The 25234-nt window shown below is 36.7% G+C and overlaps 1 protein-coding gene across 1 annotated transcript in view; it reads right to left on the bottom strand.

The window, feature by feature from the left end:
* The window catches only part of NR1D2 (nuclear receptor subfamily 1 group D member 2), a 437579-nt gene that overhangs the window by 126578 nt on the left and 285767 nt on the right, over positions 1-25234 (bottom strand). The window contains exon 7 of the mRNA XM_044066215.1: positions 1638-1848. Within this exon, the coding sequence (XP_043922150.1) occupies positions 1638-1848 (211 nt within the window). The remainder of the gene's footprint in view (positions 1-1637; positions 1849-25234) is intronic.

Below are 25234 nucleotides of genomic sequence, written 5' to 3'. Positions count from 1 at the left end.
TTAGAAAACTCTAACAGCGATTCGGATAATGGCCTCCTATGACTGTCTTCTGGTCTATAAAGAATGGTCACTGGAAGGATTAACGATGGTAAACGGCAGGGAGAAAAATCATAAAAAAAATATTTCAACCAAGTTAGGTAGACCACTGAAGGGCTGTCATTGATGCCATCACTGAAAGCAATACAGTACTTATGACCATCTATGTCCCTGCAGATATGTCTTGAGGAAGCACCAGTGAAGAAGCAAATGAGACAATGCAGATCTGGATCCAACAACTTCCACTGATGTAGAAGATGCATCTACTGCCTGGGACACAAAACTAAGGATTAGACTGTCACACATTACAAAGCCAGAATAGACTCTGACAACCTCTTTCAGCTTGAAAGTAAACAGTAGGAGAGAAGAGCATTTTCTTGCCAAGGAGAGATCCTCCCTTCCATTGATAGATGTTTACTTTCCTTGCTGGCATAGTTCTTTCCTCATTAATTCAGTGTTTCACCCACAGCCACTTTTGACTCCACTCATACAGCTTACCCCAATATTTATAGGTGAGTAACCCCTGTTTCCTACCCCAGTATGAATTGCACTCTGTCCCAGTGAAAAATGGTCTGCTTCTGAATGTAGACTTTTTTTGATTAATCAATGTCAGCTCAGATGAGTCAGATGAGCTAACACATATAATGGTGATAGATTACAAAAGAATAAGCTTGCAGCCTTTTTTTCTAGTTTTTTATATAGAAATGAGTATGTACAGTTATAGCATCCTAGTATTGTTTATATTCCTACAGCAATGAAATTATGCAGTGATGCTACCCTAGTTTGTACATGCTCCTACAACATGCAGGTTGAATCCATTGTGCTGTATGTTCAGCTCTAAACCATCTCTCAGTCATGGGACTTACAGAAATGGGTTGTGTGTATCAGGAGAGATGCAAGCACTGATTTAAACAGCAGCACCACTTCCTGCTGAAACTGCTTACTCTTAAACCTTTAAACATTCTGGTAGCCAGCCCTACTGTTCTGTCACACTTGGTCTGCGTTTAGTTTGCTAACTTTCTTTTGTCAAATTTGCATTCATTGAATCCTGTTTACTGAAATTTCAGGATATTAATCAGCATTTTTGAAATGTAAATTCATAATCCAAGTAGCACAGCACCGCAGAAATAATGAGCACAGCTTATTTGCAAAACTGAGCATTACTGTTTCTCAGAGAATGCATGACCTCAGAGATAGAATATTAAAAGTTTAGGGGCAAAGCCTCTTTTATGAGTGGTGCAGGGTGGACTACTAGCAGAAACACAGTAAAATTTCAAGCCAATGTGTTTTTAAAGTGTAAAATTTAATAGTTTTGATTATGGCCCCTTCACTGATCAGTCATTGAAGAAGATTGTTTCACAGAGTATGAATTCTTACAGTTATACTGGCAATGTCAAACTCTGTGTCCATGTCTTTCACTGCTAGATGTCATTACCTTAGCTAACATTCTGTTTTACCTCCTCTAACTCCACTGTCTTTTAATAAATGATCCCATATAAACACAAAGTTTAACTGCATTTGTTTCCCTTTAGTGATCCCTTAGAAACAACTTTATACATTTTAAAGTTGCATGTTGTTTCTCTACATTTTTGTGGTCTTACCTGCAGACACGAGAACAACTGCTGTAAACAAACTCATCTCTTCATCACTGAGCTGAAGGGCATTCAGTTTGTCACTAAACTCAAGCATGGAGTTTAACAGATCTCCCGCTCCCATCATCTGCAGTACATCCACACTATACTGCTTCCCACCAAGAAATGTGACTGTACGTGTCTTTCGGTCAAACAAGGATGCAAATCTGACCATCAGGACCTGCAAATAAATAATGTCAAAACAGTTTAAAATGCTACTTTTATTAGTTTTATTATAACTACTCAACTCCAATAATGTCAACAAAGACAAAGTTGGCACTCTAAGGTTAAAAAGAAATACCAGCAAAGGGAACTTTACTCCATGCTCCCATGAAAGGAGGCCTGCACTTCATACTAATGATTAAATATCAACTTCTTTTAGAATGCACAGATTAACGGCATGCCAGAAAATAAATTGCAATGGTTATGCATTTGGAGGATATGTTTCACCTTCACACCACTCACCTTTATTGATAATGTCACCTGTTAATTTTGTATCATTTCTTTCAACAAGAAACATCTCTATTAAATTATCCTACATGACACAGCTAATCTTACATTTATATAAATGAAAATAAACCACACTGACACAATCTCAGTTGAAAACATTAGACATTACGAACCATGCCAACACAACTGTAGCTGCAAACATTATACATCACTTATAATATATCCAGTTATTGTTAGTCAATCACTACATAACCCATTCATATCCAGTCTTCTTTTAAACCTCATTCCTCCTCAATATGTATTGATTCCACACTTCCCATTTTTCCTATGTAATTTGCTCCTACCCTTTCTAAATATCCTAATTCCAGTTGTTTTATCTCTGTTACTATCTTTGTTACTTTTAGTAAAGTTGTTTTAGACTTTGATTTCCATTTTCTAGTAATTGTTTTTTGGCAGCAATCATAATTAGACTTAGCAAGGCCTTACTATATCTAGGCAATTCCGAATCTGTATCATAGCTCAAAAAATAATTTCCTTACTTACACCTATTTGGTCACCCAGCATCTCCGACAGAGCAGTCTGCAGAGAATCTTTAATGTCTGCCAACTCATTACACTCCCAGAAAATATGTTCCCAGCTGCCTCTTTCTTCCCCATCACACCTCCATCATTTGCTGTCTACCTGAGGAAAATTTTCTGGTGTATACTTGGGGTATAAAAATACCTATGTAATTCCAAGCAAAGATTCTAAATCTTCTAGACTTTGTTGCTTACTTGGGAAGCATACATATATCCCCCCATTGTTTCTTTTTGAATTGTTTATCTAATCTCTCTTCCCAATCCTTTTTAACCTCCTCTGATTGATTATTATAGTTACCATGCAATATTTTATATGTGCTACTAATTATTCCTTTCTTAATGGCAACTTCCGTTCTAGTTCTACTAAAAACTCTACTGGTGATGGTCTTTCATTTATGACCCCCATATTTCTTTCTCTTTGGTATATTCTGATATCAATCCTTGACAAGGAAGATAATCTCTAACCTGAAGTCCAAATAAGTTCTTGGCGTCTTCCCATTCTGTTATGTTTCCCCTCTCTAGTTGTTTCCTCCCAACACCTTGTTTCCTTTTCCAGTTTACTCCAATAAATTCCAGTCGACTTTTGACTGTTGTCTGTATCCCTAACTGCAGTCATCCCTATTTGCAGAATCTCCTTTTTCCATTCCTGTGTTGGCTTAGTACTTAGTAAACGTTCTCCTACTTTATGAATATAATATTCTGTATGATTACTGTTAGTTTCCTTAAAGGTCTGCATCCAAAACCCCAGTCTCTCCTTGTTTCTTGAGCTTCCCCCCTGGTTCATCATCATCTCTTTCCACTTTAAATTATAGTTTTCTGCTTGGCTATGTATAGGAGTCTTAACTGTGTTGCTCTGAAATACCCCTTCAAATTGGGTAATCCCAATCTGCCCTTTTCTATTGGAAGAATAAACTTATCCCACTTGACTCTTGCCATCTTCCCCTCCCAGATAAAATCTCAGCTCTTTATTAATTATCTACAACTTCTCCTCTTATTGATAAAAATATGCATGACCTGTATATAAGACTAAAGGGACTAAACACATTTTAACTGCTTGTATCTTGCTATCGATATCCATATAACAGAACTCCCATTTTCTCAGTTTTCATATTATCTTTTGTTTAGTCTCTTCGCACATATCCTGAGCTGCCACACTGGAATAATTTCTAACCATGCTTCTAAATACTTCATTTTATCATGTCCCTATAACTATGGATATTGATGAACCAATTTGTATGTGGGCACATAGTTTACCACTATTGCCTTTGTTTTAGCTTTATTCATTTTCTATTCCAAAAAGATCTGAAAATGTTTTGATATGTGCCACAGCACTGTAATGTCTACTTCTGTTTTTTTTTTCAGATATAAAATAATCTCATCTGTAAATAGAGCCAGCTTTTCTTGACTACCATACCAATTATATCACTGAATGTCTGAGTCCCATATTTTCTTTGCCAATGGTTCTAAATATCATGTAAATAACAAAGGGGAGAGAGGATACCCCTGCCTGGTTCCTCTGCTCAAGCAGAGATTATCAGGGAGAACCTCACCCACTTTAATTTTCACCTCCTATTCCTCATATATCCTCCTAATCAACTTTATAATTTTATCAGGCAATGCAAATGTTTCCATTGTTCTGCTCATTAAGTCCCAGCTTACTCTGTCAGATGCTTTCTCTGCATCAAGACCCACTAACAACAGTGGTATTTTCTTACTTTCTGATTCCCTCTGGATCATCAGTGTTCTGTTAATGTTGTCAAATTTTAGCCTCCCCTCCACAAAACCACATTGATCCATATCTATCAGTGTTGGCACCACTTTTGTCATTATTTTAGCCATTATAGACATATACACTTTATAATCATGGTTTAGTATTGAAACAGACCTGTATGAAGCTAGATCTGATGGATCTTTACTCTCTTTAGATATTACAGCTACCACCATTCTCTTACCACACATTTCAGCCACCAAACTAAGACCGAAACACTAAAGGTGAAGGAGTGTCCATATTCACCAAGGATATTCACACCTCCAGGCTAGTTGCCCAACACAATGCATCTGAAATTCTCCAGGTACAACTAACACTAGGTAAGACTGCAATCCAAATTGTAGCTTGCTACAGATCCCCCACCATGCCCCAAGATTCTCACTACACCTTTCTAAACATACTGGAAAATATTAAGATACAACCAAACACCCTAATACTGGGTGATTTCAACTACCCTGCCATTAACTGGGAAAACTACTTGTGTACCAACATCTTTTCCCAACAGTTCTTGGAATTCATAAATTCCAATGCCCTGGATCAACCAATCCATTGTCCCACCAGGGGCTCCAATATCCTAGACCTGGTCATTACCAACATGGGAGATAGATGCTCCACACCAGTGGTCACCCCCTCATTGGTCAGGTCTGACCATAAGCTTATCAACCTTGATATCCACATCCCACCCCCACCCCACAGTAAGGAAACCTCCATAACAAAACTTCTCCAACTTCATGCTACTCAAGTCAGAAGTGATAAACTTCATGACACCCATGCAGATGGGAGTTGAAAGTTCAACTGCTGAATCCTACACTAAGGCACTGTACGAGCACATCCACTCGTGCATGAATCATGCCATCCCAAACAGAACCATGATGCTCTCTTCCAAAAAAAGGAAGCCAATCTGGTGGTCCCCTGCCATAAACAAACTATACAACAGAAGAAAGAAACTGTTGCAGAAAAAAAGGAAAATCCCAGGATGCAAAAAACTCCCTTACCAGCTTCAGTAAGAAGCTGAGATCCCTCATAAAATCCTCCAAAGCTACTTACGAAAATAAAATTGCCAGATTCCAAAGACAACCACAAGGCATTCTATAGTTATGTCAAGAATCTAAATGGCAATGTTCGGATCTGCTCTGAGCTACAACAGAATGGCATTAAATATAATGATCCCAAGGATATTGCCAATATCCTGGCAGATCGATTAGTGCCAACTTCACCCCCCTCTCACCCCCTAAAGGGCCCATCTCAATACCAAAAGATTGCTAAATTCTGGTAATCACGGCCACACAGGTAGAAACTGCACTCTCCAAAGCTAAGAATACAGCATCCATGGGACCAGATGACATTCCGAGCTGTGTGCTACATGAACTAAAAAATGAACTGGCACTTCACCTAAGTGTCATGTTTAATCATAGCCTCACCTCAGGCTTTGTGCCCACTGAGTGGCACACAGCTACAGTTATCCCACTCCACAAGGGGGGATCCACCTTGGATCCCGGGAACTACCATCCCATCAGTCTGACAAGCCTGATCTGCAAGGGCATGGAATGCATTATCATGGAACTTATAAACAAAGACATTGGCAACCTTCAAACATTGGACCCCACCTAGTTTGGGTTCGTGAAGGGCTGATCATGTTGCCTGAACCTGACTGACTTCTTTGAATCAGTCTCCAGAGCTGTGGATGAAGGTAAGGTGGTCCACACAGCCTATCTGGACCTCGCCAAGGACTTCGACACCATCCTCCACTCTGGAATCATAGATAAACTTACTAAGCTGGGCATAAATCCCTACATCACCCGATGGGTTGCCAACTGCCTTACTGACAGAACCTAGACTGTAAAAGTAGCCGACTCCAAATCCAGCTCCAGACAAGTGACAAGTGGAGTACCTCAGGGTTCAGTCCTGGGACCGCTCTTGTTTGGCATCTACTTCTCTGAAGTACAGGCCAACACTAAGGGACTCTGGCAAACAAAGTTCACAGATGTCTGCAAACATGGAGCCATTATTGAATCCCCAAATTATGTGGATATTCTACAAAAGGGCCTTACAGAAACAGATGCTTGGTGCCAGAGCCATGGGCTCAAGCTTAATGCCAAGAAATGTACAGTTATCCCCTTTGGGAAAAAACATGTACCCATGAATTACCACATAGGTGGCAGTACACTAAACACTGAAAGTGTGATGAGAGACTTAGGGATACAGGTGGACAGTGGTCTCACCTTCCATAACCACATCGCCATAACAGTCAGGAAATCCTTCTATGTAGCACACCTCATCACTAAGGGCTTTTCTTCCAGGAAAAAAGGAGGTCATTGTCCCACTGTACTCATCCCTCATTAGACCCATTATAGAATACAATGCCCCGTTTGGTATGTACCTCACAAGGCATCTGCAACAGCTGGAAAGGCCGCAGAAATTTCTCACTAAAAGAATCACAGGCCTAAAACAGATGCCCTATGTTGACAGTCTAAAAAAACTCCAGCTATACTCTGTGGCATATCATCTACTCAGAGGCAATCTCTGGTTAACATACAAGGCCATGTCAAACCCTGAGCTGTTGGACATGCTCCACTTACAGAGATCCCAATCCCTCAGAGCCACAAGCTCCAGGGATCTAAGCCTTGTAATCACAATGAACAAAAAATGCTGTATGGATAGGTTCCTGACCCAGAGACTCCCCATACTCTGGAATAGACTGCCCATACATGTCAAGCACAGAGCCTCCTTGGCCCTCTTCAAAAGGAACCTTGACGATCGGATGGGAGATAGGAAATTCACCCCAGGGATCACGCCAGTCACCCTGCTAGACAGGGGTCCAGGGAAGTAAATACTGTGGGAAGAAATATCCAGGGAATTGTTATGGCTAGGCTTGTATAGGCCCTAGCTTGTATAGGCCCTAGGGCTGATAGCCTAGTACCAACCTATGAACCAGTTTCTCTCAGGATTTTGGTGCTTCTTCTCCTCTTAAAACATGGTTAAAACCTTCCAGATCTTTATCAATTTTTTCCTTCCTAGAAATACCATCTATTCCTGAGGACTTTCCTATAGATTGGTTGTACGTCACCATTTTATCTCATCTCCTCCTACCCTGTTAGTAATTGGGCCTCCTCTACCTCTAACTTTGGCATATTTAATTCTTCCATAAACATTTCCATTTGTACCTTTTCTTGATTTCCATATTTCTCTGCTTTATACAAAGTTTCATAGAATTTCCGAAATATTTCTAATACGTCTACAGGATCCCTTACCTTCCTTGTTATAGTCTCCCTAAGCTTGTGACAGCCCTTTCTGCTTTTTGTTGCCTAAGTCATTGTGCTAAAAGGTTTTGTGCTCTGGAGGTATCAAACAACAGTTGCTTAACAACAACCTTTCTAAACTCATGCATATTACCGAAGCAATCCATTATTTTCTGTTTAGCATTCTGCATTTGCTCTTCTTCTTCTGTGAGACTCCCCCATTTTGCAATACTTTAACATTTCTCAGTCCCTCTAAATAATTCTTTACTTCTTAACCATATTTCCCTTTCTTTTATTCCCACCCTATTTTTAAACTCCACTTTAATTTTATCCCATTCCCTAGCTATATTTTCAGAAGAAATTTCTATAGTCTCTAATGAGTACTGAATAATGTCTGCTACCCACTTCTTAAATTCCTCTCTTTTCAACGGACAGGTGGGAAAGTGCCAGTGTCCCACTTTATATGTCATTACCCTTTGTTTTTATTTTAGTTATTATTGGCATGTGATTTGAAACAGTTACTGGGTTTGTATCAAGATCTTCAATTAAATGCACAAGTTCCTGTGAAATGTAAATTCTGTCTAGCCTAGTCCAGTTTTTGTATCTTGGGCAATAATATGTAAATTCACTCCCAACTCCCAGTATTGAATTCACATCTTCCATGCCAAATATTTTTATAAATTTATTTAAAAATCTACCCTCCTTTGTTATATTTTCCCTACTTGGCCCCCCAGACACATCTTCACTATTGCAAATCAAATTCCCGTCCCCACCTATAAATAATAGGGTCTATGTTAAATCATCCAACGTTTAAAAAAGCAAATGATGATTTATCAGACCCATGTAAGCGAATGCTTACAATCTCAAATGCTTAGAACAGCGATTTTTTTTCCCTTACAAATGGGGATTCCCTGCCATGAAGCCCACCGTCCGGCCAGTTTACCAAAGTCTACCATTGCTTTAAGGTATGCAGAATGCCACCTGCACACTCCTTGTGTAGGGTAGGGCATAAAGGTGACATTCAGGCATCCATCCTCAGAACTGATTGCCCCAGTTGGAACAACAATCCAAGGAAAACCAAGGAGAACCTGCACATCCAGGAAGGAAAAAAGACCAGGGGGATGGAGGGAGGGAGTGAATACTGCAGGGAACTCCTTCCAAGACATGGAATAACCTTTTTTTATGACGTGTTTCTGGAATGATCTGGTTTCCCTTCTAACAAAAGAGGTGTGTTTGGCTGGGTAGTTCCTCTAGTATTTACGTACAGAAGTAAGCAGTATCTGTCTGCAGTCTTTCATAGTTTTGCCTTATTTCTGCAAGACTTTAAATAAATTGGCTGCCTGTGTGCTGCACAAAATGTACTTGTCAGGGGTGAATCAATGAACTGGGCTTTGAAGTCCTCTGGTATAGGTTGATTGTACAACCATGCACATATGTGTGTATGTATATATATATATATATATATATATATATATATACATATATATATATATATATATATATATATATATATACACACACACGTATATATATATATATATATATATATATATATATATATATATATATATATATATATATGTAGCAGCTGTTCTGGAACAGGCCTCTACAGCATTAAAACTACATGTTATACTTGTCTAACCTGCACAGCTTGATTAACCAAAGACAATATTTTGCTGTTTGGTCTCTGAGGCCTGCAAATCCACCACTAATTTATTCAAACTGTTGAGGATGGACAACAGATATTTGGTCATCTTAGTCTGGTAGACAGTAGCCCTGAAGGCCAAGGTAGATAAAATGTAGACTGCTTTCCCCCCATCCATGGTCCTACCGTCCTTATCTAAAGGGGGCATTCGTGTTGAGGAGCAATTTAGAAGACTTGTCAGAAGAGGGGGGGAGAGAGGGAGAGAGAGAGTGATACACTGCAGAGAGTCTGCGACAGGATACTTATACAGGAACTTAAGCTCATCTGGATCTTTGTAGATCCTGTCTGGCCTTTTGGGAGCAAGTAGTTGCAAATCAGGAGCTACAGAGTTAGAATGGAAAACATCCCAAAGAGCCTCCAAGACTGAAGAGGCAGGTAAAGGTTGTAGTACCTTTGTTGGACATATTAAATTTGTTCTTCCACGGGGAAATCAGGAGAAATGTAGTCTTCATCATTTGAAGGGAACTGATCTGGGGAGTGAATTTGAGAGATGTAAGGCAGAGAATGATCAGAATTCAGGCATCTTTTCTTCAGAGGAAGAGGAATCAACAGCAATTTTCTGAGGGATAGAATGGGGTGGAGGAGCAGACTAACAAGGTGGTTTCAGGGCCATAATGGCCTTGACGAGACCTTGTGAGAAGTCCATCCAATCCTTCTCTCTAGCTAGAGGAAGTGGAGAGACATATTTAGTCTTTTGTCACTTTTTCTTTGGTGTGATATCTGCTTGAACCATGCAGTGTGGCTCAGACCCCTGACATACCTCAGTTAATTGGGTCTATATTAGATCTTCGAATGCTTAGACTGTCGAATGCCGAAACGTCAACACATAAACGTTGAAGTCTAGTAACCATGACAGGCCAATTACGCAAATTTTTTACCTGGCAAAAAATTTGCTTGGCCGCCATCAGGGATTTGCCCTTTTCCCTAATATAGACCGATCTCAGAGTTGGTATATTTAGTTAGTGGGTGTGGGGGGCAAAGCAAAGAAATAAAAAAATGCAATTGCAAGAAAACAAATGTGTCCAGCAAGTAGAGGATGAGATTATAGAAGAACTGTATACAATAGAAGGTAATGGAGAATGCAACTCATCAAATATATTAGGAATGAATAGAAATATAAACAATGGTGTAACTAGACTGAAATAAGGGGCTGTAACACTTAGAGCTATATCAACAGTTGCCTTTTTTACTACAAGACAAGAATCAGTGGAGCTCTCGTTCAGACAGCAGAGAATGGAAGAAGAGAAGAGTGCAGTAGTAGCAGAAGAGACCAACTTGGTAGTAAATATCTCTGGACATGAATTAAGCAAATGTGAGTTAGACCTATTAAATAGAGGTCTGAATTTCATTCCCTCCTTACGCTCACGTTTAAGTGAGTTCATAACTGACTTAAGATGTTTGGCAGAAATGTGACATTAAAGAACATCTATGGGAACCAAGAGAATGAAAGATATGAAAGTAGATGTACATACAAGAAACCTAGTACATTTGTTCCCATACATCATCCAACTGTGGAAGTTTTTATGCGAATGTGTGAGAGAGAGGTAGCATCCCTAAGATTAAAGGGAGAAGCAAAACATTTTTACAATTTAAATTTTACTGAGCATACAATATTAACAGCACTACAAAAAAGAACAGACATTGTGATAAAAACAGTGGACAAAGGGGGAGCTATCATAAATTCTAGATTCCAAGAAATATGAAAAAAGAATGCAACAAATGCTGAATGAAAGAACATACCAGAAAATATCACGAAAAGAAGTGAATAAGCTGATTTCAAGAGTTCAAGATATACTTTATGAAAAATTGATGAACAGGAGTATTACAAAAGAGCTCTTTGATTATTTTAATTTACAGCAACCATTAATACCTAACATCAGTGGCTTACCAAAGGTACACAAAGAACTATTAGATCCACCAATGCATCCAATTGTGAATGGAGGAGGTTGGGTCACTGAACCGCTATCTATACATGTAGAAAGAGAGCTTAAGAAACTTCTATCTTATGCTGAAGCTGTTATAAAGGATTCAGTGGAATTTCTGAAAGAACTATATAACAGAATGGTAACAGTGACTGATTATAAAGAAATTATGATGGCAACATTGGATGTGAATAGTCTCTTTACTAACATACCAAATGATTATGGAATTGAGGCCATTAGACAATTTGGTAATAGCCACAAGGTAGTAGACAATATTAATTTGGTATGCAGCTTATTAGATGTAGTGCTGAATAATAATGTATTTTTATTTGGAGACACATATTACTGCCAGACATCTGGAGTGGCCATGGGTACACCATGTGCCAACAGTTATGCAAACTTAGTGTTAGCACAAGGAGAGAAAGAATGGAACACAGATACTAATAATATTTGGAAAGAGAACATGATTTTATACAAATGTTTTGTTGATGATGTGTTCATTTTGTGGGATGGGGATGGAACCTCATTGACCACCTTTGAGATGTACTTAACAAGTACCACTTCATTTCTGAGATTTGAATTGAATATGTCAAATGAAAAGATACATTTTCTAGACATTCAATTGAATATGAATGAAAAAAGTGGTATTAGTACCTGTATTCACTGAAAATCGACTTGGCAAAATCACATGCTTCATAGAACCAGTATGCACCCTGGGCATATCTTTCATAATACAATAGAGAATCAATCAATGCGCATATCAAAATTATGTACGAATGAAATAGACTTTATAATAGAACAAGAAAAATTAATGAAGAACTTTATAGAAAGGGGATATGCAAAATAGAATGTACTCAGGGATGTAACCAAGGTTTCCAACCTGAGAACTGGAAAGGGAAGACCATATTACTAAGCTCAGGAAGCAAGAATAACTGACAATAAAAGCAAAGAGAATTAATTAAGATTTGGTTTAACTTATAGCAGTGATAATAAAGAAGTATGTCGAATAATAAAGAAGAACTGGTCAATTCTCACATCTGATGAAAAACTAAAATGAATTGATGAAAATCCTAGTTTTTGCTTTAAGAATAGGAAGAACTTGAAGAGAATGCTTTGCTACCAACCAGTGATGAGAAACAATGGAAATATGAATTGTAAAAAGGATACATATAAATGTGGTTTTTGTAAAGCCTGTGCCTCTGTTCAAGTTAGTGACACATTTGTACATCCTAGGACTAATAAAAGTTATGTCTTTAAAGGATATGCTAATTGCAGAAGTAAGAACATAACATATGTTGCACAATGTTCATGCTGTACAGCCTTTTATATATGAAAAACGAACAGGATGTTCAAAGAAAAAAATTTAAGGCACAATTCAGACATAAATAATAAAGTGATGACCAATTCCTTATTTGGACACATTAAAAATAATACAACCCATTCTTTTAAGTTTATGGCATTAGCAAGGCTCTTTGAAACACCTAGGGGTGGTGATCTTGTAAATCGTACTGAGATAGAAGAAGGCAAGTGGATAATGGAATTCCAATCTAATTTAGAACCAGGGTTGAATGAAATTGTCCCTATTAAACCTATACTTAAAGGACATGCCTTAAGGAAGTAAATAAAGAAACTAAAAAAAACAGAAAAGGTGTTCTCTGAGTAACAATGAATGCCTGCTCACTTTAAGGATAGATTCCAAGTATGTGAATGAACTGAAGGTGTGTCGATTTGGGCAATTCTGATTGGCTGCTTATTCGTAAAACGTAAAGGAAGAAAATACTATTTAGTTCTATACAAACTGGCTTTTAATTGGATTTGAAAAAGGTGCAAACCGAAAGCGCTTATCCTACCAGCCAGCTTAACTTGATTTTTAAGTTTTAAGCTTTTTTGATTAAAGGTGTTTTTAGATAGGGAGTGAATTCAGCTTTGGCAGCAGTTCGTGTTTCTTTTTTCTTTTTATCTACTCAGGCTGAACTTACAAACTGCTTCAGTGATGAAACCTTTTTTGTTGTGTTAATAAAATGTGGTTGCTCACCCACCTTTTTATCAACTCTGTGCTTGCAGTTAAAATCATCCAGACACGTTTTAAACACCTTTATTGAATTATCATTTGTGACACAGGCACATTTACATTTATATAAAAGTAATCAAACCGTATTAACAAGTTAAAATTAACAAACATTATGCTTTACATATATTGCTATATATCATATAACCTAAGCAACATTACATAAATTATTAAATTTCTGCCCCTTTTTTTAAACATGAAACATCTTTACTAAACCATCACTTATGACATAAGCAATCACACATTTATATAAATGAAAACAAACCACATTGACAGAGTCCTACTTGCAAACATTTTATATCACAAACCACACTGACACACTCTCAGTTGCAAACACTATAAAAAATCATCCAGACATTTGGAATGAATGCCTTCATTTTTACTGGCACCCATCAAGGAGGTTAAAGGCATTAGAAGGGTCCAGTTCAAAGGGTGTATATCATATGTCCAAACGCTCACAAGTCCGAAGGCCGAAACTTTGAACTGGGAAGTTCAAAGTCTAAAAATAATGAAGCCGTGAAATATCGAATTCTTTCCCAAGGAAGGAATTCGGTGGGCCGGTTCCATGGCTTCACTATTTCCTCCACTGTGGTGCGATCTCCGACTTGGTATATTTAAGTAGGGGGGCACTGCCCCCCATGTTAGGGAGTGTGGGGGAGAAGCCCCCACATTAGAAACAGTATTTAGTGTTTGTGTGTTTCCGCATTACGTACTGGAACAGCGATTTTTTTTTCCCTGGGAAAAAAAATCTCTGTTCTGAGTGTTTGGAGTATTACATTTTCAGACTTTTGGGTTTGATGTTTACATAGTCGAAGTTTTGAGACTTCGACTATGTGATATAGACCCTAATTCAACTATCTAGCAAGTGCTTCATTAGCAAAGTGAGCTTGATTAATAATCTTTGCTGTTCTGAGGTTTCCATTTTGCAAATCACCACCACTTTGTCCACAGTTGTTCACAATACAAATGTTTTTGACATTTACTACCACTAGCAGGTCACAAAGAAATATTAACGGCAATTTCAGCATTTTTGTACATAAAAAATGTAAATAAGCTTTTATGTATGATTTGAACTTCTTTAAAAGATTTTAATATTGCTCTCTTTATAAAACAAAACTGGTTCTAGAATAGACCCTTTTGCAGTAAAAATGAGATGAAGCAAAGAATTTTAAAAATCTTTGTGAACCAAGAGAATTCTGGAGATCACTGTTATTCTCTGGTGACGAACCTCAAAAGTCATACAATTCTGAATAATAACTCCATTTATGTTGCGTTTTTCAAAGAACAAAACAGTATCTCGAAAAGCTTTGTAATGTTTCATTGCTTCATAGTAAAAATGCACTATAGGTTAACATGCTAAATATTCTATGTTACATTCCATAATGTACCTTATGAAGTCTGTCAGTTGGTGCAGAGGTTTAAGGTTGTAAGCTTTGGTGCCTGTGATACCTGGTTTGATTCCTTCAACCCTCAAATGCCTCCTGTATGACCCTGAACAAGTCACTTAACTAACTCCCCTTGTCTGCTTTCATTAAGGAAATAGTCTTGTTATTCTTTAAACTGAACAAACTAGCTTTCTGAGCCTGGGACAAAATGCACTTTGTTTAGTGCAATCCTAATGTCAAGCTCACACATATGTTCAAATATCATTACCGTGGAATGAAGAGACAGACTAAAAGTACTAGGTCTATGACATGCATTCAAAATATTTGTACCACTGTCATCATGAAGGCCATTATGAAGAACATGCAAATTTACTTGTGAGAATTTTTAAATCATATGTGGTCTCCACAAGTTTAACTGTCATTGGTAGTAGAGATGTGACCCACCATGTAGCATTAGTCTGTCCCTTGAGGAATAACTGAACAATTTACAATGGAATGATGACTCTAGTAGACTAGTACCTAAAGAACTACCAGGACAAACTGTTCTCCTTTTTCTACTGATGCTGGCATTGTCAACCCTCTGGAAAATATATTTTGCCAAAGGTTGTTCCAGATCTACCTGCTCCCATGTCTTGTTCACTTTTACTTGGTCCTGCCTCTTATATACTTTTAGCAGCTATTAAATGGTTTACTACTTCTGAAAGAGTTGTGATTGGTGCTTTTAGAACACTTCAGACCAGTCTGAAAACTTCTGCATTGTTGTGCCAAATGAGGGGACCTCCTGGTTGGTCCTTTTCTTGTAAAGGTGGCCGTAAAAATTATTATTATAATTACTGTTATTACTATTATTATTATCATCCTAACTGGGTAGCTCAACTGATGCTGAAACAGGACTGGTCATCGTGTTTTTTAAAGTGTATTCTCTACTGCTGCTGCTGTCACAAATATTATTTTGATTCGAACCTTTTTTATAAACAACAGTATCCCTAACAGACTTTTTTGCTTTCTTTTTCTAAGGATATCGTCAGCTTTGTTAACTCTGAAATTGACAGCGTCAAGTTTTGATAAAAACTCACAAGCACTGAAAACAAGTTTTAATTTAGTGAAGATAAAATAATTTTCTTGTTAAGATACATGACTTTTAGCATATTCTGTTTAATAAGAAACTCCAAATAGAAAATATGCTTCATGTAAACTGTTACTAAAACATGATGTGCAATGGTTATCTCTGGGTATTCTGATTACTTTAAGCCCACAGACATCAAACATTACTATCAGAAACTTTTCTGAAATAAAATAATGTGATTATAAAATCAATATCTTCACAATAAAATTTTATTAAAAGGCAACAACCTGATAGGACACTGAGTAAAAACAACCACAATGGATGAACAGAGAGTCTAATGAGCTAGTGGTCACTTTAAAAACACTTTTAAAATTTATAGAACTGTTAACCCTCAAGTGGATTGGTGGCATCAAAAATATTTGCCATCACAGTTCTTTAAATTCAAGGTTATTATCTTTGTATCCACCTCTAAGTCCTCAGGTTCAAATTCAAGAATATAAAAAGGAACTTTTCATGACCCCTTCAAATTACGGAATTTCATCCAAGCTGATTGTTTTGATTGTGTATATGTGCGCATAAATACACAAGTAAAGCTTCCTAGTCATTTTACCAGTATAGAAAGCCTCACACCCACAACAACTTACTACATAAGCAATATTAGAGAATGGGCAAACTTTACATCAGCACCCTGATTGGAGAATGAACGTTCTTCAGCAGGGTATTAATGTAGAAATAATGCCCACTGAAAAATGAGTCTGCCGCTTCACGGCAGCATATGAAGCTGCCATGGAGTTTGGACATAAATAACCTAACTGCCTCCATTATTTTATGCTCATTATGCAGCGTTTCTGCTGTTTAGCGTGTATAAAAAAAATGTTTAAAAAGTGTGTGTGTTTATGTCTGTATGTGTGTGTGTGTAAATGTATGAATGCATGTGAGTGAAAACATGATCAATTGAGCTATTTGACACTTGCTAAGCAGCACTTTTGCTGTTTAAAGCATGTAAAAAAAATAAACAGAAAAAAGTATACATGTATGCATGTAAGTGTGTTTATATTTCTGTCTGTGTGTATAAGTGAATGCGTGCATGAAAGCAGAAGAGATTGTATGTGTATATGTATGTGTGTGTGAAAGCAAGAGATTGCATATGTGTCTATGAGAGATGGGTAGCGAGTGAATAGTGAGATCGATTGAACAGTTATTTTACATTTCTAAGCAGCATTTTTGCTGTTTATTGAGTGTAAAGTTTTTGTTGTTGTTGTTGCATCTTTTGGCTTTTCCCGGTTAGGGTTCGCCACAGCGGAACTCTGGTCCGCTAATGATTGGCAGTAGATTTTTACGTGCCAAGTTGCCAGCCCTGACACACAACCTTCAACGAAGGTATGCCCATTCACACATGTCTCCACACAGAAGACGCTGAAGAAGCTGAGAATTGAACAGGACAACATCTTACTGTGAGGCGACAACGCTACCACAGCACCACCACCACAGTTTATTGAGTGTAAAGTAAAAAGTAAAAAAAAATGAAATTAAAAAGTGTGTGTGTGTGTGTGTGTATGTGTCTGTGAATGACAGTGTATGCATATGCATGTATGAAAGCAGACGAGACTGTGAGTGAGAGAGATATAGAGCAAGAGAGTGAAGAGTGACAGCGATCCCTGGGAGCAGCAGTTAAGAGGTCTGCATACCTCTCTCAACTGTACAGATTTTTGCAGAAATTCCAGATTTTTGCCAAATTTGTTTGGTATTGCTCTCATAAAATTTTGGTTTTCTGGTAAATTGCTGGCAAAGCATGCATTCTAATATAAAACCTCTCATTCTATCAACTTTCTATGTTTGTAAAAGCAATATTTAAAAACTGTCCCTATTTTTGGGCCTTTGTTCCCCATTATTTATGGCTTTGTCCAGATTTCTTGTTCTAAGAGGTTAAGAGGTATGCAGTCTCGACCTCTTACCTCAACATATATTTTTATATATTTCTGATGTAAAATGCTTCCTCCAACACCATTAACATACTACAGCAAGTCTGAAACATTAGGCAGAGGAACTATTTTACATCAAAAATATATATAAAAAAATAATATAGTACTTAAAAAAGTAAGTAAAACAGCAATTTCACAGACAGCCCTTTCTCTAAGTGCAATAATGCCCTCCAGGGTGTGTGTTAATGTGTAATTAATGCCCTTCCAGGGGTGTAGAGCCTGAGTGGGCATTAAGTACACATTAACATAGACCCTGTCATGCATTACTGCTTGTTTATCAAAGCCACAGATTGTACACATTAACACAGACCCTGTCATGCATTATTGCTTCTTTTTCAAAGCCACAAATGAAAAGGCCTAAAGTTTAAAAGTATTAGCCTTGACTAGACAAAAATAGTGGGAAGTATTAGACACATATTTGTAAAAATTAGACAAAAATATACATGTCCTTTACATGGAAGATTTCTGGTATCTGCTTTATAGCTTTTACCTCTAATGGACAAAAAAAAACACTGTGAATCTTTCAATCATGAGTATGACATTGATTTTAGTTTATTGATGTTTGTTTAATTGATTAACTATGTAGATGGGCTGAATGAAGAACTCATCACAGCCTTTACCTTAGCTTAAGACAAACAGATGACTTCCTTTTGCAGTTATATATTTAAAAGACATTAATGTTACAATCACACGCTCAAAGACAATTTATAAAGAGATACTTTTGGTGTATAAAAGTATGCAAAACTGACATATATGCAGAAAAAAACAAAATAAATAATGAGATGAATGACCTACGACTTCTCAACTACTAATGGAACAGACCGCATTACGATCAAGACTACTGTTGCTATTTGTCTACTATATTTCACTACGGAAAGCTAAAAGAGCGCTGATGTAATGTGAAGCCCATAACAAAGGTATCCATCACACTCTCTATCAGCAGTTTGGGTAAGTTTTACCTGCATTACTATACACAGCAGACATAAAACAGTTTGGAACTTTGGTTGCAATATTATACACAGCAAATATAAAATATTCACAGCTGTTCAACTAATCATTATGCCAGGTTAGACTTATTGTCAGGCTTACCCTACAGATGGTCACTACTCATCAACCACAATCACTTACAGAAAGTTGTAAGTACAAACCAGATGGCTTTCACAGTACATTAAGTGACTGGTAACAGTGACAATGTTCTACCACTGCATGCAGTATACAAAGGGACTTCATCAATTCAGCTCTGTAGATCTCTCTAATGAAAATCAAGTTAATTTTCAGAGTGTGGCAAAACTGATTTTGTGTTTACTTCATAAGCATTCTTTATGAATTAGAGCAAACTGCTTGAAAGTACAACAACTGTACTGATCACAAATCAGCTGTTTTGTTACTTGAATTCACTTAAACTAGGAAATGTGGTTGGGGTCCATACATAGTCCATAATAAATCCAAATTCAAGTAATTTTCTCCTTTGTGCTGTTTTCTGGCCAGATATCTGTTCTGTTACATGTGATTACTTCTTATGTTAGTATACTTATTGCTGATACTGTTGGACAAACTTATGTGAGTCATGTCTTCCTGACACTTAATGGAAGCAGTAACTTGCCTTCTGAGCTCTGCTCAATAAATACAATGAGCAATTAGTTCTATTGCACTACTGTACTGCCGGATTATTTATTCAATAGCCAGAACATGTCTAGGTTGGAGGTATTTTCCTGTGAAAAATTTAGGTGCTTATATATTATCGCAACCCGATTTTTGTGGTTGCAAAACTGGCATACTTGGATTGAGACAACTGCATCTCATTCTTAAAATGGGTGTTCAAAGTGTAGACTACTGTCGGAGTACAGTGGTTAAGCACCAGGAGCAGGAACAAGCAACAAATTCCTCTTCCTGTTTTGTGTGTAGTACAGATGCATGAATGAAAGAACATGTCTGCTATCATATGAAGGAATGTAAAGTTATAACAGTAAAGGAGTGATTGTTAAGAGAGTTGTTAGTAAGTGAACACAGACACAGAGAAGATATTACTTCTAAGGTTTTTAGTTCCCATAATGTGTTAATCTCCCATTAAAGAAAGCATTGCAATGAGAAAATATGTCTAACTGATGCTTTTGAATTGTGACGAAGGCAGGTTCCGAGGATGACACGTTCTATTTTAGCAGTCATGGTCATGCCTTCTTTACTGCTCTGTTAATGTTGACAGCTTATTCCCTGGTTGTGTTCATAGACACATCTTCACAGGAGGAAAGAACTATGCTTTTTACATAAACAAAAAGTAGCACACACTTGCGGGACACAAACACACTTCTGAATGCACTTTGACAACGAGCGAGTACCAGGCCTTGAAATGACAGTAATGATTGCAATAATAGCATAGATGCATTTGAAAGGGACCAAAATACTATGTTTTTAAAAAAAGTAAAGGCAACACATATTTCTGGGACACGGACACAATATACAATGCACTTCGACTACATTTGCTGACACAATAAATGACCATGAAGCAGCCAGTGCTATTCAGCTGGCAAATCTGGTTGCGATAATACTTAAGTACCAAAATCTAAGAAAATATTTTCTAGGTTACATTGTTAAAATAAGAAGATACAAACTCATCACAGTACTTTGTTGCAGGAATCAAGCGGTAGCGCTTTTTTGATGTTGCTTCATCAGACCACATCACTACAAGTGATGCTTGGTTAAATACTAAGACAATTAGTATGACATCACATTTTAAAGAAATAGTGATGTGGTCTGATGAAGCAACATCATCTTCAGTTCTTATTTTTATTCGGCTAAGGACACACTGTACGTGGATATAATATGGACATGGATACCAACCAAGAATCATCTAATGAACATCGTCGATTTTTAAAGCTTCTTGAAGTACCAGTGAATCCATTATTAAACACTGATGTACAGGCAAGTACAGTGGATATTGGTTCGGAGATGGAAAAAATGCTTGAGTTCCAGGCACAATATAGAGGGCTAGAAAACCTCCTATATAAGTACAAACGACTACAATGGCAAAGACTACATTTACAAGCTTCATTGGAAGCTAAAGTAATACCTCGAGGTCTCCGTATATTAAATATGCCAACTTATGGGAACACATATCCTGAACTCTTACGTAAGTGGTAAGAATTGAATTTATCTTTCAGCTCCAAGTATATGGAGCTTCTTATAGAGTTTTTTACACCTCTTGAAACTGAGCTGAAAACTGAAATTGTGACACTAGAAAAACAGATTTCTGTAACCTTTCCTGCTACTATTACCCTTAATAAAATGGGCCAGCTGCATGAAAGCATTAGTGCCTAAGAGAAAAAGCTTCAAAATGTTAAGTTAAATAAATTAAACAGAGATAAAACTGATTTTAGCAACAATAATGTCTTCTCATGGCCGAGAGACCCTATAAATAGAACCCCTTCGTATAATCCTGTTACAGTGAATAGAGAGAACAGTAGGACACTAAATACTGAGACACAGGCTTCCACTTCCAGTTTTCATGGCAATACAACAAACTGATCAAGAACATGTTAAATCTAGTGTTCCTACACTCCAAGTTGCATCCTTTGCTTCTATAGTGAATGGGAATACATCTACTTCGAATATGGACAAAAATTCGAAATCAGAAGAACAAAGGAATGCAAACACTATAGGTAAGACTCCAATAGACGCTTTACAAGCAAATGCTACAGATACTAGCATTTTTTTAGAGAATTTGAAAGTGGGAGAATTCACTTTGAAAGCAGTTCTCCCATTCAGAGCTCGAGCCAAAAGCAATCCCAATATGGGAAAGATAGCAAGGGAACATCAAATGGACAGAACTGCACACTTTTCAAAGAAAAGGAGAATGTAAGAACTGATCTTATTGTTAACATTTCTTCCTTTAACTAATGAACAGAATAGTTTGCTTAATAAGGGTTTGTCTTTTATACCTGCCAGGAAGGCAGATTTAACTGAAATGTTAACAGACTTGAAATTGCTTGGTAGAATTTATCGTTAAAATGCATGTTTCGTAATAATGAAAATGTCAATGTAAATATATACAAGAAACCTACCACTTTTGTACCTCCTATGCCTCCAGGCATACAAAGATTTTTAGATATCTGTGAAAATGCTTTTAATGAAGCTTATACTCCTGGTATGCAAGGCTGCACCTTTCATAATTTAAATGCAGAAGAATATAAGGCTCTACATGAATTGCAGGATTTACATTCCCTTATTATTAAACAAGCAGATAAAGGTGGCAAAATTGTATTAATGGACAAAGATTTATATGTTAACCAGATGAAGGTTTTGCTATTAGATACTTGTACCTATCAAATGCTGACAAAAACAGCTGTAATAGCTATCATTGATAAAGTGTCCTTTTTAGTGTTTGATTTATTGATTACAGGACTAATTGATGAATCCTTATTCAATTATTTTTCAGTACAAAAACCTCTAGTTCCTAGGATTTATGGACTCCCTAAAATCCATAAACATCCCACGGTTCCTCCCTTATGCCCCATCGTATCAGGAGCAGGATGGTGCACTGAGCCCCTATCTATTTATGTAGAAGGTATTTTACATGAGTTCTTGGATAGCTGTTATACAGTTCTTAGAGATACAAAAATGTTTTTACAGCAGTTGCAAAATAGAATGGAAACCATTGATAATGATGAAGAATTTGCATTCCTTACCATGGACATTGAATCTCTTTTTACTAGTATTCCAAATGTTTGGGGTATTGATAGAATAAGAGAATTCCTCGATATGAATAAGAAGCTGACTACTAACAAGATTATGCTAGTCTGCGCACTATTGGAGATTATACTTGAAAATAACATTGTAACCTTTCAGGATCAATTTTTTCTACAGAAGATTGGCGTAGCTATGGGCACTTCGTGTGCTAACAGCTACGCCAATCTGTCATTAGTACGATGGAAAGAACAATATGTTTTGTCAGATGTTAATCCATTTTTTGGCTATATTCTCTGGTACGTACGTTTCGTGGATGATGTTTTTGTCTTGTGGAAAGGGCATGGTGGAAATATCAGTAATTTCATTGATTACTTGCATAGTACTACAGACTTTTTGAAGTTTACCTTTACTTTTTCTGATACATGTGTTGATTTTTTGGATGTGAGTGTCACCCATACTGAATTAAAGCAGATAAGAACTAGTATTTATCATAAACCTACAAGAACCAATGCTTGTCTTCACAGGTCAAGCATGCACCCGAGACACATACCTAGAAATGTCCTTAAAGGACAAGTCTATAGAACTCTATGCCTACATAATAATGATGAAGAGGCAGTAGTTGCTTTAAATAAATTGCAAGACGAATTTCAAACAAGAGGCTATTCTAGCTCAGAAATTACTAGAGTGATAGCAGATGCATGGAAATTGAGATCTACAAGATGTAAACCATATATGAGCTCTTATGGTGCTGATACAAGTATATCTTATAATACAAGTATTGATAGAAATAAGTTTAGAATAGTTTTTAGATTTGCAAGTGACATCAATAAGTATAAGGAAATTATTAAAAAGAATTGGCACTTACTACATGAAATACCAGGTCTGGTTTCCACAGTTGGTGACATCCCAAACTTCAGTTTTAGAAACAATGTGTCTTTAAAGCAACAGCTCTGTAATAGAGAACATCAGTTGTTTAGAATGAATTTCTCAAACAGACAGGGCACTTTTCCGTGCAGGAATTGTGCTGCTTGTCAGCATGTTTACACTTAAAATGAGTACATTCATCCTGTGAAATGTTTTAAACTTTATACGAAGAATTATTATGATTGTAAAAGTGCTGATGTTGTTTATTTTTTGTTTTTGCCAAGTATGCCATGCCTATTATGTAGGCAAAACAAATAGGAGCTTTAAAGAAAGAATGTTAGAACATATAAGGGACATACGGAACCAGAAGCAATCAAATGCTCTAGCTAATCATTTCCTGAATACGGACAGTAGTCATTGTTTTAAATTTTTAATCTTACAACAGATAGTAAGGACAAATAGAGGTGGTGATATAGAAAACCACACTGAAGAATTAGAACAACAATGGATCACCAAGTTACAAGCAGATAGATATCCTGGTTTGAATGGTTGTACCTCATTAGTTCCTTACCTTAAGGCAAGGAGCCTTAAACACTAAGTATGAGTTTTCTATTGTATTATTATGGTTATACGTGCACAAAAGGTGTGTGTATATGTGTATATATATATATATATATATATATATATATATTTTAATGATTATTACCAATAACCATCAGGGATGACATCTCCCTTTTTTTAAATATTTAAAATATCCCTTTTATTGTGTATATATATATATATACTTTTTCTATATTTTTTATGTAATTTTTCTTATAGATATTGGTATATGTTTTTATGTCTGTGGGGAAATATTTCTTTAAAATGTGATGTCATACTAATTGTCTTAGTATTTAACCAAGCATCCGTTGTAGTGATGTGGTCTGATGAAGCAACATCAAGTTGTGAAAGCGCTTACCGTTTGTTTTCTGCAGTAAAGTACTGTGACTGATTTCCAGTGTGTGACTTTGGTGCCTTAATTTACTTTTGCTACATTGTTAAAATACACCTTGTCCCCATTCCTAGCCATCCCTGAATTCATACTTACATAACTAGCTGTATGCCATATGACCACTTTATCTGACCAATAATACTTACCTCTAATGCTGTAAATTGAAATCTTCATTATACTATTTCCATTACCTTAATAAACTATCACTTACATTAGTTTGGTAATAATTTAGAATTAACCATGACTTTCATGGAAGAAAACCTGCTAAAAAAAAAAAACGGTGTCTAATGAAACAGAGTCAGTATGGAGTAGGGCAAACGACAACATTAATCCAGACAAGGAAACAAGGGAAAGAAGCTGCATGGAAAATTTACTTTTGTATCCCATACCTCACTGACTGAACTTTCTGCAAGCAACAGAGGACATGGTAATTTCCAGAGCAATGTGACCACCAGTGCGAAACAACTACAAGGAAACTGTTCTCCTTGGAGGTCCCAACAATATCCAACAATACATAGAACTAATAAAAAAATGCACCAAAAAGACCATGGAATACTCCTTTTAATTAGTTAAAACCAGAATAAAATCCAGTATAGAATCCAGTACAAAATATATTGTGTTGAGCGCTTTCATCAATGAATTGACTTCGTCAAAACAACCTAACCATAACCCCTAAATATTTAAATACGCTCTTTCTAAACAAGCAATTAATCAATGCCCCAATAAAATCAACTCAAAGCCTGTTTAAAAGAACAAAACCAATTCAAACATTGTACAAACACTATTAAACTTCACTCACAACCTTACACATACTTTGAAATATATTCATAGTGAATTAATACTATTAAATATTTTTTCTGAATCAA

The sequence above is a fragment of the Protopterus annectens genome, chromosome 3.part1, assembly GCF_019279795.1.
Source record: "Protopterus annectens isolate FY-2018-M chromosome 3.part1, PAN1.0, whole genome shotgun sequence".
NCBI classification, from domain to species: Eukaryota; Metazoa; Chordata; order Ceratodontiformes; family Protopteridae; genus Protopterus; species Protopterus annectens.
The sequence above is the reverse complement of the archived record's forward strand: the minus strand, read 5'-3'. Positions and strand labels throughout refer to the sequence as shown.